The sequence below is a fragment of the Zosterops lateralis genome (assembly GCF_965231275.1).
Source record: "Zosterops lateralis genome assembly, chromosome: 21".
Classification (NCBI taxonomy): Eukaryota; Metazoa; Chordata; class Aves; order Passeriformes; family Zosteropidae; genus Zosterops; species Zosterops lateralis.
In genome coordinates, this window is record NC_139781.1 from 6,722,685 (window position 1) to 6,737,156 (window position 14,472).

At 55.4% G+C, this 14,472-nt stretch overlaps 1 protein-coding gene across 2 annotated transcripts in view; it reads left to right on the top strand.

Annotated features, from left to right (window-relative positions):
• Nucleotides 1–2,925: 2,925 nt before the first annotated feature.
• The window catches only part of LOC310917809 (gamma-aminobutyric acid receptor subunit beta-4), a gene marked incomplete at its 3' end in the record, with an annotated part of 79,553 nt that continues 68,006 nt past the window's right edge, over nt 2,926–14,472 (top strand). For both annotated transcript variants that reach the window (XM_083876363.1, XM_083876364.1), the window contains exons 1-2: nt 2,926–4,421; nt 8,864–8,952. In XM_083876363.1, coding sequence (XP_083732489.1) covers nt 4,342–4,421; nt 8,864–8,952 — 169 coding nt within the window. In that variant the 5' untranslated portion in view covers nt 2,926–4,341. The remainder of the gene's footprint in view (nt 4,422–8,863; nt 8,953–14,472) is intronic.

Here is a 14,472-nt window from a genome sequence, read left to right on the forward strand (position 1 = left end):
CCTGAGGGTGTTTAGATGGCACTGTGGGGGATGATGGAGCCTTTGTCCTCTAGGATAGCTTGAGGGAAACCTTTCCTGCAGGAACCTGGCACTGGAATTGCAAAGGCTCTTTGTCTTGGTGAGCTCAGTCCTGGGTGCAGCTGCAGCAGGAGACAAAGGCTGTGTCCTAGACTGGGTGGGAAGACTTCCCTTTGCCTCTGCTGGTCTCTATTCCCACCTCATGAGGTGCACTTCATTTACTTTCAGCTTGCTTTTTACCTTCTGCACAGAAATGCCAGCTGTAAGACTGCATTTCCTCCTTTTCTGCAGGTCTTCCATTAAATTTCTGGGTTTATAAAAGTTCTTTCACTTTCTCAGCTCTTGTCCTTTTTCTGCTTTAGAAGAACAACCACCTTCTTCTGGGAAGTGTTGGCTGGACAGAAGAGCCAGCTCTCCAGCAGGCTGGGAGAGGGGATGAGGGAGATTTTTCACCTTGATGGCAAGCCCTTGGGAAAAGCAGCACTTGGGGCTTGGAGTCAGCAGTGGAGAAGGAGGGAGGCCAGGGTGTGGAGCTTTCAGCCGAGCAGCAAGTAAGAGAAGAGGGGAAATGAGTGATTTAATAGCAGAGGGCAGCAAATGGCCACAAAGACAATGCTCCGTGGCCTCTGCCGGGTGATTGCAGCCACAGCAGGGCACCTCCAGCAGCCTCTCACAGACATTCACAGGATCAGGATGTGAACTTCAGAAAAACCCATCACTGGAGAGCAGACAGGCCCCAGCAGGGGAGGGAGACACAGTCTGGGGCTCTGGGAGGGGCTCGAGGATGCCCATCTTCAGCAGGGCAAGGAACAAACCCCTCAGTGAGCTTGGTCACGTTTTACTCCTCATCAGCCTTGATGAGAGCCAGCAGAGATGGGTGACTTAGTCCAGAGCAGCTCTTTATTCCAGAACGTGGCTCCAGGTAGGTTGTTCAGGAGCTCCTTTGGATGCATTCCCTGCCGAGCAGCCGGCTCTCCAAAGTTTCCCGTCGTGGCTGAGTGGTCAGATAATTCATGAGACACGCTTTGTGCTCCCCACTGGGTGAACTTGCAAGACACAAATGTCACCATTTGTGAGCGTAATTTTTTCCTCTTCATGTGTGCCTCTGACATTTGCCTTTCACTTACCTTTCCTGCCTGTAACTCCCAATCATAGCTGGTGGGAGGGAGCAGAGCAAAGGGGTCAGAACAGGAAGGGACCAGGCAGGGCTTTAATGGGGCCTTTGGTGCCCGGAGGCAAATGCTTCTCATCTCCCCAAGAGATCCTCCCTGGTGCCCAGCAGTTAAAAATCAGAATAAATGCTTCTGAAAGTCACTGCTGTCAGGGGCTCCATGTGCTGGCAGCAGCAGAGGAGGTAAATGCTGTACCTGTACAGCAGGCAGCACCTGATGGCACCAGGCTGCTCATCCTGGGGACATCCTGCAGGACCAGACCTGCTGGGCTGCTTCCTCTTCTTCAACAGAATTGTGGAGAAACCCTATAGGTTTGGTCATCTCCTCAGGCACAGGAATCAGGGAGCCACAGTCTCCTGGGGGTGTTGACAAAGCATGAGTTGCTTGTGACCTGGGCTGTGTGGAAACCCAGGAGCATCCACAGTGCTGGGAGCCAGGCAGACAGGCTTGCTCTGGGCTGTGATGCAGTGAAATATCCCCAGCCAGGTGTCCTGCTGAGGTCCCTGGGAGGCCACAGGGAGGGCCCTGCAGTGACAGCCCACTGCCAGCACGGCTCTGACTCCACAGGTACATTCACTGGTGTGTGACAAGTGCCACTTACCTGCTGTGGTCTTTGGGAGGGCAGTGGAGATCACTGCTCTGAGCCTAATTTGCATTAGCCTGGACAAGCAGGGGAGGTCTGGGAGAACCAAGCAGAGAACCTTTTCCACCAGCCTCAGCAGTAAGTGAGAAGATCTTCTCCCCTCCCATTCCAGCACAGCCTCACTGTAGATGTTAAACCTCACCCAAACCTTCCTTTTCCCCACAAGCCCCACACATTCCCTGTCCCCAGGACCTCCCTGCCCAGCAGTGACCCCAGGCCAGCACAGCACACACAACACTCCACTCAGCTCTTCCTTGCTTTGATGTCTCTGCACTGCAACAGCCCAGTCTGGCCTGCCAGGGGGGAGCTCTGCAGAAAGGTCACTCCCCACCACACGTTTTGGGAGGGGGAGATTGGGAGCACAGGATCTGGGCCATGCCTCTGATGAGGAAACCATGTAGAGCCAAGCCAAGCATGAGGGAAAGGAGCATTAGGAACCCTGGAGACAAGGATTCTTCCAGATCTCCCTGCAGGGAAAGGCAGGACAGAGGAGCTGCCCAGTGGCCACTGGACATTGCCCTGTGCCCCTTCAGAGGCATTTTGGACCCGGCCCTGCCCAGCTGCAGTGACACATCTGCTCTGCCCCATCTCCCAAAAGAAAACCATCTACACACAGGTGTAAACCAGGACTTACCTGCTCTGGGTTGCCAGGCAGGTGCAGAGGAGATCCCATCCAGGGTGGTGAGAGCTCAGATGTTTCCTCCTTGAGCCATGGCTTCTGCTCTGCATTCAAAGTGCTGCTGGATCTCTTCTTTTTCCTAGGGAAAAAAAAAAAAAAATCCTTCCTGGTAGTACATTACTACATGCCTGATGCAGAGTTCCTTAATTATATTACTTTTTTAAGACAAAGAGCAGAGGCTGGTGCACAGGAGACTGACAATTCCAGTGGCTGTTACCATTCCAGCAGGCAAAGCCCCAGCACCAGGAGCATTTCTGGAAGTTCAGGCTCCCTTTTCCCCACGAAACTCCATTGTATGCACAACAGCATCCCTCATGGAGAGTTGAGCATCCCTCTTGGCTGGGTTTCCCCAGCCTAGGGGAGTCCCCAGCCCCACCAGAGCCTCCAGATCTCCCCCAGTGCCCCAGGGGGAGGCCACCAGGCCACCAGGCTCTGTGGCATGGAGACATTCTGAGTAAATCACCTTATTTTTTCTCTCTGTGGCTGCAGGAGGAAGCTCAGCCTGTGCTGATGACAGTGTTCCAGGCAACCACAGCACCCATCAGCCCTCACAGCCGAGCCACTCTTGCCCAGGCACAGCCCCCCACTTGCCAAATCCCATCACCTTCCCCATCATCTTCCCTGTTCCCACCTCCCCGGGGAGGAAAAAAAAAAAAAAAACCAACAAAAAATCCACCTCAGCAAAACCGCTCATCCGTCCCCTCTGCAAGCCAGCAGGGGTTAATGTTGTCAGCCATGACGTCAGGATCCCAATTTGTCCGGAGAGTCCCCCTCCCCAACCACAAACTCCCTCTCTCCTCCCCTCCTCTTGTGACTTTGCAATGAGCAGCAAAACTCCACAGGAGCTGCGGCAACAGCGCTAGGGAGACATCCAGCCCTCCCCTGCGAGAGCAGCGTGTTCTGCAGGCACGGATTGATTTATTTCCTACACATGCATATATGTATTTTTATATTTTTATTTATTTATTTATTTACCCGGCTGCGTTTGCTTGTCCTTTTTTATTTTATTTTATTTTATTTTATTTTCCCTTTTTTTTTTAGCCTTTTCGCAAACCTCCCAAATGACGAGGCTGAGATTTCCCTGAAATAAAATAAAACTGCACGGTGGGGCTGGGTGGCTTCCCCTTTTCCCCCTATCAGAAAATAAAGAGGAAAGGGGGAGCAAATAGGTAAAATTGAGAATAAAATCATATTGCTCGAAAACTCACACGTTCTCCCTCCCTCCATCCCTCCCTCTCTCTCTCTCTCTCACACACACACACACACACACGCTCTTTCTCCTCCTCCTCCTCTCTGAAGGTGGGTAGCAGGAGCCATGCAACATCTGCAGAACCGGATGGCAAAAGAGCAGGAGGAAAAATAATCCAAGTGGAGTGCTCAGGGGACACTGAGTTGGTTTTTTTTTTTTTTCTTTTTCATTTTATTTTTTTTTTTTTTTAATTTTTTTTTCCTTCTTCTTCTTCTTCTTCTTCTGCCGCGTACCTGTGAGATTCGATTTCCCATTTTGCTGAGCCCATTTTGGGGCATTTTATTTTTCTTTCTCTTGGGATTTTCTCCATTGCCAGAGGATGTCTCTTGTTGAGAGGATGCTGAAAGGAAGAAGAAACGAATTCTTTGACTGGCACTGAAGGAGTGGGGGGGTATTTTTCCCCCTCATTTTTTAGTTTTTCTCCATCATTCTTTTTCTCTAGGAAATCATTAACTGGGGGGGGAGGTTGGTTTCTTTTTTTTCCCTCCCCCCCTTTTTTTGGAGGGGGATTTCAGAAGATCCATCTTTCCTTCCCCTCCCCTCCAAAGATTTTTTTTTTCCATCCTTCGCCTTTGTGGAAATGTGGACATTCCAAGCAGACAGATTGAGTGGAATTGTCTCTGCTTTAGCAGCTCTTTGTCTCGCCTGCTGTGCGCAAAGGTAAGGGCTGCGATCCCGGGCTGCGGGGACGGCGGGGCTGCCACGGCGCTTGTTTGTCTTTTTGGGGTTTTGGGGAAAGGGGAGGGGGGGTCTCTCCCCAAATCGCTTCCCCTGCCGCCCGCTATTGTTATTCCCCAGCCCGTGCCGCTCCAGGGGGAGGAGGAGGAGGGATGCTCACACTGAGATGAGGATGGAGCGGGCTCTGCGGACGGAGCCCACCTCGCACAGTGTGTGTGTGCGCGTCCCCCTGCCCAAGGCGGCGGGGGGGAAATGGCCAAAGCAAGGGCTGTGCTGGGGAACATGGTGCCCGCAGGAGCCGCCGGAGCTGCGCTACGCACCCGGCACAGCCCGCCTTGGCCGTGCCCGAGCCCGCACACGCAGCCACACTGGCCCCCGAGCGGGCTGCGCTGTGCCACAAGCCGCGGCTCTGCGGAGCTCCGGGGGCGATGCCCACGGCCGTGCCTCCGCGCGCATTCACGGCATGCAACACCCTCCTTCCTCCGTGGGTGCCATCCATCCGCATCCCTCCCTGCGTGTGCGCAGCCGGCCGTGCCCCCCCGTGTGTGTCACTCCACACCTCCGGACGCGGCTTCACCTGCCCCTGCGAGGCGCCGGCGCCGCGCTCAGCATCCCGAGCATCCCGAGCATCCCCAGCATCCCGAGCATCCCCAACATCCCCAGCATCCCCAGCATCCCCAGTATCCTCAGCATCCCCAGCATCCCCAGCATCCCGAGCATCCCGAGCATCCCCGGCATCCCCGGAGCGCTCCGCAGGTGCGGGAGCCCGGCCAAGGTGTGCAGAGCACACACACACACACCTGTTTGCTCACACGCGGGAGGAGCGCTGCCTGCCGCTGCCCGCCCTCCCTGCGCACACCTGCGGGCAGGTGCGTTTGTCCCTGAGGCATCTCCCTGCTCAGCCATGCACGGGGGGCAGCGCGTTCCCGACGCGCACACACAGGTCCTGGCAGGCTGTGGATGACCACATTTGTGTTCCCATAGTTATAAACAGGCACACACAGGTCCTGGCAGGCTACGGATGGATGCCCACATTTGTGTTCCCATACACACATAGGTTCTTGCAGGGCTGCAGATGCCCAGATTTTTGTTTCCATAGTTATAAACACGCAAGCCTTGCAAGGCTGAGGATGCCCACACTTGTGTTCCAGGTCCTGGCAGGGCTGTGGGTGCCCACATTTGTGTTCCCATGGTTATAAACACGTAGGTCCTTGCAGGGCTGTAGATACCCAAATTTGTGTTCCAGCTCCTGGCAGGGTTGTGAGTGCCTACATTTGTGTTCCCATAGTTATAAGTATGCACACATGCAGGTCCTGGCAGGGCTATGGATGCCCAGGTTTGTGTTCCCATAGTTATAAACGCACACACACACAGGTCCTTGCAGGGCTGTGGGTGCCCAGGTTTGTGTTCCAGGTCCTTGCAGGGCTGTGGGTGCCCAGGTTTGTGTTCCAGGTCCTTGCAGGGCTGTGGGTGCCCAGATTTGTGTTCCAGGTCCTGGCAGGGCTGTGGATGCCCAGGTTTGTGTTCCAGGTCCTGGCAAGGCTGTAGGTACCCAGGTTTGTGTTCCCAGAGCCATAAACACCCCCAGGCGCAGGCGCACACCCACCTTGCCCACACCATTCACGCGTGGCCCTGCTGTGTGGGGACACACACAGGCACTCACAGAGGCAGCTCAGGCACTGTCCAAGCCAATATGTGACATTTAAAGCCCACAGCAACCCCCTTTGCTCAGACGTGTGCCCTCACACGTGTGTTTGTACATCCAGCACTGATTTTCACCCAGAGTCTGTGTGTGTGTGTGTGTGTGTGTGTGTGTGTGTGGTGTGTGTGTGTGTGTGTGTGTGCACAGCTCGGAGACAAAACACTCTCCATGTGCACAAGCCTCCAGCTACTCCTACACACCCCAGCCAGCAGCACGGGGTGCTGGGATGGAGATGTTTGGCTGCAAGTGTACGTGGATATGCAAAGCACATGCCCACTGACACAGAATCAGGGGCACAGCGCTCCGGAATTCAGATCACAGGCTGGCTGGATGCGCTCCCCAAGCGGATGCAGACCCACATTTGCCAGGAATAGCACTGCCATGCAGCTGCTCGCCCACAGCTGGGCAAAGGCATGACTTGCCTCCTCGGTGGGAGGGATGTGGCTTTTTGGATCAGAGAGAGTGCTGGGAGGCAAAAGACCTTGTCCTTAATCATGATGGTTTATTCCCTCACTAGGCCAACTTGTGGCTGGTGAGGAGGGAAGAGTCCCCACGGCCCTCTTCCCACTCTGTCCCTTTCTGCAGGGGCCTGACACATTGTTTACTGTCTCTACCTCAATTTCTCTGCTTATATTAATGAAGTAAACACTGATTCCTGAGTTTATGCACTGTAGGAAGGCAAAGAGGGGTGTCTAAATCCCTTGGGAGATGCACAGTGTCCATATTATGACTATGGAAATCTGTGTACGTAGGAATGGCTGTCTAGAGATGAACAGATGCTGGAGCACACTCTCAATCCTCAGTGACAGGACTGTGTTTTGCATGCTGCAAAGCCTCACACACCTGCAGAGAAATCCACAGATGCAAGTGGACCTGGCAAGCCTAGACAGGGTGTTGTGAAGGCGCCCACCTGCACACACCTCTCTGGCCTTTTCACAGTGATTAAAGCTGAGCTGCACCACTCTCAGGAGCACACCCAGGAGTGGAGCTCAGACCCCTTCCCCTGCCAGCACGAGGGCTCATTGGCTGTCCATGCAGCAGAGCTGGGTGCTGCCTCACGTTTGCACATCCCTGTCCTGCTGAGGAATCCCTGCACAGGCAGAGCCTGCACATCCAGAGCCCTCAGAGCTGCCCAGGTGTTCCTCTGTGCTTCCACCCACACCCCTAGGGAGAGTCTGGGCACCAGGGAACCAACCCAGCCTCAGGAGCCCACAGATCCCTGCTGCTGTGTTCCTCATAAATCACACCCCAGCAGAGCAAGGTCTGCACCCACTGTCACCTCCAGCCACCTGCAGCCCCTGGCTGGGCTGTGGTCACACACATGCACACACATCTGTGCATGTTTTAGAGCTGTGCTCTCCTGTGTCTGTGTGCACAGGCAGGGAGTCCCTACAGGCTCTGTGCAGACAGGAGAGCACGCCTGTCTGTCTGCCTGTCTGTCTGTCTGTCTGTCTGTGCACAGACACACGGACATGCCAGCAGCAGAGCCGGTGTCCAGGCAGGCCCGGGGTTGGCAGGCAGAGGCAGCGCCGTGGTGCAGCTCCCCAGGTTGACTGGGATGGATGTGGGAGGCGGTGTTGACAGGGAGACATGCCGTTGTGGTGGGTGACTGCAAAGAGCAGCAGTTGTCAGCGGCAGGGTCTCTATTCTCATGCAAAGCAGGGGACGAGGGTGGCACAGAGGCTGGGAATGCAGGCACAAAACCTGATTTACCCCGCAGCACTGAACAGGTCCAGTATTTTTAGCATCCTCTGCTTTCTGATCTCCCACCTTCAGTTTTGGTTTGGCCCTTGGGCTGGTTTCAGAAGGAACTCCCTTCTTGCTGTAAGGGCTGGGTTGGTGTCAGGGAGGACATCTGCCCCCTCTGCGTGCAGGTTAAAGGGCTGGGAGGGAAAGGATTGCTGCTCTGGCACACAGAGGGGAAGATGGACTCTCCTTCCCTGTCTCTGCCTCTCGATCTGCGTTGCTAAGAAGTCACAGTGATGCCGAGTGACAGAAACTGAATCTTTATGTGGCAAAGATCAGCCGTACACTGAGGCTGTGGGAGAAAAAGGAGCATTGTTTTCTTGTTTGCTTCAATAACCTGAAGGAAGCCCTGGGAGCAGGGAGAAGCAGAGGTTGCACTGGGGTGTGTGACACTGCAGAGTGCCACTGGTGTAGTGGGGACCTTGGGACACGCCAAGGCTGTGCTGGGTGATGTAAGAGCTGGAGCAGGAGCCCAGCCTGGCTGAGGAAGGGGAGTGAGACCTGCAAGAGAGAGGCTGCAGCTGCCCCATGCACAGCCTGGGGGACAGAAAGGACAGTTTCTGTTGGTGCCTCCCTCTGTGGGCAGGGCACAGGGAAGCCCCCCAAGTGTGTGGGTCAGTGGCCAGGGTGCTCACTGAGGGTGCAGCAGCAGGACGTGGGGTGCTTACACCCAAGGGATACCAAGGGACAAAGCTTGGGGTGCCCTGGAGTCAGGGTGAGCTGCAAAGAGGAGCCAAAACACTGCTGAGACTTCTGAGCACCTCTCAGGATGGCTATGAGGCCCTGTGGGGCTTGTGGGCAGGTGGGGGGCTGAGGGCTGTGCCAAGGACAGAAAGCACAAAAAGAGAGAAAACAGAGAGGCTCTGCCCATGGCTGAGGTGCTCTGGTGCCCTGGGGTGTGCAGGATGCTGAGGTACCTGGCCAGGACCTCTGGTGCCGTATGGGATGATGACATCTCTCTTCTTTTGTCTTTCAGCCCCTCCACTGGAAATATTTCTGTGGTGAAAGAGATTGTGGACAAACTGCTGAAGGGCTATGACGTCCGCCTCAGGCCTGACTTTGGAGGTATGGTGAGGGCTGGCCGTGGGCAGGGGGACAGGGATGGGCAGAGGGGCAGGGATGGCTCCAGCAGGGCAGGGGTGGCCCAAGCAGAGCAGGGATGGCCCCAGTGGGACAGGGATGGCCAGTGGGGCAGGGATGGCCCCAGCAGGGCAGAGCCATCCAGCAGGGCAGGGATGGGCAGGGATGGTCTGCAGGGCAGGGATGGCTGGCAGGGCAGGGATGGTCCCAGTGGGGCAGGGCCGGCCAGCAGGGCAGGGATGGCCCCAGCAGGGCAGGGATGGCCAGTGGGGCAGAACAGGGATGACCAGCAGGGCAGGCACAGCCGGCGGGGCAGGACAGGGATGGCCAGCAGGCCAGGCACGGCTAGCAGGACAAGGATGGCCCCAGTAGGACAAAGATGACCAGCAGGGCAGGGATGACCAGCAGGGCAGGGATGGCCAGCAGGGCAGAGATGGCCAGCAGGACAGGCACAGCTGGCAGGACAAGGATGGCCCCAGTAGGACAAAGATGACCAGCAGGGCAGGCACGGCCGGCGAGGCAGGGGCTGCTCCATGTCTCTACCGGCCTCTTGGCCACTCCTGGCATGCCCAGACTGCAGGGAATGCTCTCCTTGGGCATTGCCAACCCCAGCCCTCACATCCTCATGGCCTTCTCCCTCCCATTTCTTTCACCCCTCCTGCTTTTCCTTCTCCTCTCGCTGCCTCCTCTCCTTCCATCATCACCCATCTCTGCAGACAGCTGCCTTGTCCATGGTGTGCTTTTTCTGGGGATATTTTGCCACCACGGAGACACTCAGCTTTTCCTTTGCTCCAGGCTTTCCTCCATCACAGACAACAAGTCATCCCTCCTCCATTTCTGCTCCCAATGCCAGATATTTTGGCTTTTTTCCCAGCAGAGGGTCGAGGTGATTGCTGGTGGGGCTGTTGGTTGGCCTGCAAAGCTGCTCCCTCAGCAACAGTGAGGCATAAAATATTCCCTGGGGAGCTGGTGGCCTGACTGCCATTCATTGGAGGTGCAAGGATATCTTCAATTCCTCCCTTGGGTCCTGTGAGCAAACAGGAGAATCACAAGAGCCTGGTGGAGATGAAATATGGAAAATCTTTGGGCACTGTCCTGTTCCCAGGTCCAGTTGAGATCCATTCCTTGGAGAGGAACAGGCACTGGAAAAGCAGTGGAAAAGGGAGGGGGATTTGAGGACTTCTGAGCTCAGCCTGCCAAGCTTGGCTGTTTGAAGCCTTTTCTGGGTGATTTCCTATTTCCTCCTCATGAGGAGATGTGTGGGGCAGGACAGATACACGTCAGGGTGCCCCTGTCCATAGGACTGATGGGAAGCAGGCTCATGTCTGTGCTCTCAGGGGGAAGAGAGTCCAGGGACAGTTATTTAGGGGTTCAAGGGAGCAGTTTTCTCCCAGCGGGGCTGATCTATAGCTCCTAGAACCTGGGAGTGGAGGAATATCCTCACTGATTTCATCAGGTTTTGAAGGCACCCCAGTGTATCACTGCTTCTCACGACCAAACCCATCTCTCCTCAAAGCCTCTGGTTTCCCTGCACCTCATCCATCCTTGCCCCGTGCACTGACCACTCTGTACCCTTCAGCAAACACTTCCATCCATCCTCACAGACACCATCCCCACTGCCCTCATCTCCTTGTTCTACCCTGTGGTGGAGCAGGGGCTTTCAGGTGGCAGCAAGAGCTGCAGGACCCCTGGAGTGGAGGAGATGATGCCCCTGGAGGGCTCTGGGGGGGGGAGAGGATGCCCATCCCTCTGTAGTGCTCAGGAGGTCAGCCAGTGCAGTGTGGAGACACTTTGGATGCAGCATTCTGCTGGCAAACAGGGCTTCCAAATCTTCCCTCTCTCCTTTGGATGTGGGTTATGGCTGGCTGTGATTGAAAGGCTCTGCCCAGCAAACATGAAATGTCCCTGTTACCTGGCCAGCCCTGACCATGGAGATTGGTGCAGTCGCATTTCATGAGGTGGAAGAACTGTGGGGATGATATAAACGTGGAAGAGAAGCAGGGTGTAAAGCCATGGCAGTGACTGTGATAGAGGGAAGCAGGAGGTGAGCTGGCAGAGGGAGCCGTGGGCTGGGGGTCCTGCAGGTTTTGTTTCCTGATTCCAGGTCCCCAGGGCATCCAGGACAGGGCCCAGCCCTTCCTTCAGTGCAGGGCTCTGCTGACCCTGCCAGATCTGTGCTCTGCTGGGGCTGGGTGAGGCAGGCACTGCGTCCTCCCAGGCTGCAGGATGGATGGGGCTGGGCAGCCGTGGCATTTGATTTGATTTTACTCTGAATTTCCACAGTGCAAGCTGCATTTCTCTTCACTCAAGCAAAGAAATAGAATTATGACCATAACCTCCTTCCCTGTAATCACCTCACTGTTGTCCTTCACCCTTTCTTGTCCTTCCCTTTGCTGATGAGAGCAAGGTCCTGGTGGGGAGCTCATGGTGCAGGGATGCCCAAACTATCAGCACCCCTGGCTCCCTCCCCTAAGGACAAGCTTATCCAGGCAAAAATTCCTGCAGCATTTCCAGCTGGGCTGACACAAGGGTCTGGAAGCTGGAGATTGTTGGCGTTACAAGGCCAGGGGAAAGGGGTGGGAGTTACCCTGCTGTACCCAGAGCTCACCAGCTCTCTGGGGTTTTGGATCAAACCCAGTTCCAGGAGAAATCAAGTGGGATCATGCCAGGAGGTGTCTAACCCTGTGTGGCTCCCAGTCCATCCACAGTCCTGCTGTGGAGAGGGTGAAGTTCTCCCCAGTGAGGTGTGTGCAGCTGGCACAGCCATAGGACCCACAGGAACAGCATGAAGTTGTGCCAGGGGAGGCTCAGGTTGGATATTAGGAAAAGGTTCTTTCCCCAGAGGGTGATTGGAACCTGGAATAGGCTCCCCAGGGCTGCCAGAGCTCCAGGAGTGTTTGGACAATGCTCTCAGGCACAGACTGGGGCTGTGGGGTCAGGAATTGGACAAGGATGATCCTTGTGGGTCCTTTCCTGCTCTGGATGTTCTGTGGTTCTATGGAAAAGGCACAGTTTGGGCAAAGCCCTGTGTGTGTACAGCCCTGCTGTCTCCCAGGGACGTGTGGGGCTGGGCTGAGCTCCAGTTCCAGTTTCCTGAGGACTGGGCTGCTCTCCAGGGCTGCCCTGTGCTCCACCTGGGCTGCCCTGCCACCCCTCCTTTGCCCTCCAGCCGGGCACAAAGGCTGTGAGCCCTCTCTGAGGGGGGATGTGATCCCACCACACAGCTGGGGTGAGCTGGAAATGGCCAAGGTGGCACCTCAGAGGGATGGAAGGTCCTGCCCTGTGCCCTAAAGGAATGTCATGGAGCTGTCTCAGGGCTGGCCAAGGGTGACCAGGGGGTCTGGCTGGGCCTGCCCCAGTGGAGGGGGCTGGAGCAAAGCAGCAACCAGGGTGAGCTGTGCCTCTAAAGCCAGAGCCTTCAGCTCTCTGTGGCTCAAGATGAGGCACTGGGGGCAGGAAGGTCACAGCAGGCAGTTCTGGGTTCCCTGGGGGTGTGGGCACAGCAAGGCCCTTCCCAGACAGATTCCCATGTGAGAAACCCTCAAACATGATGAACTAGTCTGGCTTCCCCTCCTCCCTTCCCTGCTCTGTCCTACCTATTTCCCCATGTTGTCCTCCTGCAGCAGAGTTGTTTCCTCCTTGCCATCTACATCAGTGGCAGTCACCCTGCACTGTCCCCACCCTCTCAGCCTTGGGGACAGTGTCCCACCTGCACACCCTGGGGTGCCTCCTCCATTCATTCCTGCCTGTAGAGCAGGAGGAACTGGGATCCTTTGGATGTGAAGAACCTGTTCCCATGTACCATGGTGAGGCAATTCTTGCCCCTCACAATCTTTCTAAAAATCCCCCAAGGCTCCTCCCTGCCCACCTGCCCAGGATGTGGTGCTTCCACAGCTCCAAACACAACTTGTGCCTCCCCAGCCCTCTTTATTTTTTTTTAATTTTTTTATTTTTTTGAAAAAGAGAAAGACAACTCCGCCTAATGCCAAAAGGAGGACAGGCCTGCTGGGGATTGCAGTTCACTTTTTAATTTTGAGATGCCTCGTTAGCTCTGGGCCGAGCTGAGTGGCTGAGAAGCATCAGCCACTCTCTCCCTTCCCTCTCCCCCACCCCCTTGGAAACCCATTAGGCCGATGAGCAGGTCGGCTCTCAGGGGTGGCTGTGAGTGCCTTGTGCTCACCTGGGGGGCTTGGAGGGGTGAGGGGACACCGAAAGGGAAAGCTGGAGCCGTGTGGAGGTGATGGAAAAAATCTGGGATCAACTCCACTGGAAAGCCACGCTGGTTGGGTGGGAGCAGCCTGAGGGACTGTCCCCAAGCCCTGGAGTGTCACATCATGCTGGAGGGGTGTGGGACAGTGCAGGGACCACAGGGCTGAGGGGACAGGAGGGATCGTGGCAAACAAGTCTAGAGGGTCTGGCCAGGGATCTGGAGCAGCCTTCAGGAGGAGAAGGATGCAGCAAAGAGGGAGATCTTTGTGTTGGTACTGCAAGACCAAAAACAAGGCAGAGAGAGGGTTTTGTGCTTTGGGACAGCACAGCATTCCCACAGGGACATCAAATCACAGGTGGGTGGCATCCAGCTGGCCTGAGGGATGGACAGTCTGGGGGGTGATTTATATAGCACTAATTACACCACGAGGCAGGCAGGATGTTCCCAGGTTTAGGGCTGGGTGAACAGGGGATGCTGCAGATAATGTCTGGGAATCATTGCAGAGCCATGGGCAGGGAGCTTTCAGAGCAGCACCCTGCCTCTTGTAAGTGCTCTTAGCCACTCACTTTCAGAAGCATTAGCTCCACAGGAGAGAAAAAAAAAAAAAAAAAAAAAAAAAAAAAGAGGAAAAAAAAAAAAGGGAAAAGAAAGCAAACTAAGATCATATTTGCCCCAGGGTAGAGAAGGCAATGAAGGAATGGCAGGAAGATCCCACTTGAGCTCAGTGACTCAGCTGCTCTCTGTTGGTGCAATGTTCCCAGCCCAAAACTTTACAAGAGTTCCAAGCAGGTGGCTCTGGATGGTTTTCCAGCATCATTTGCAGGAAAAATTTGGTAGCCAAAAGCAAGGAGAGGGCACGCTCTGCTCCTCACTGCCAGCCCTCCTGGAGTGCAGGGGTTTGTCCTGGGGGTGTCCAAGGCTCTGGAAATGCCTGGGGAAAACAGAATGACCCTGAAGCCCTTGGGATTGCACAGTAAATCCTGGGGTTTGATGCCTGTGGATCCAGCAGCTTTTCCTGCCCCTTTTTTAATTCAAAATTCCCTAAGGAAAATGAGCACTAAAGGGGACTGGGGTTGGAATGAGCCTGTGTCCTGCTCCTCATCTGCTTTGTGTCATGGATGAGGCTTCCCAGCTCTTGTCCCCCCTATTTGGGATATCCAAACCCCTCTCTGCAGCAATATCTTGGCCTTCCTCCTTCCTGTCCCCTGCCCCTCCTGCTCTCAGCTCCTCTCTGCTCCATCACACCTCCTCCCTCCTGGGCACCCAGCCCTGCTCCCATGTCCTGTTTATTCCAA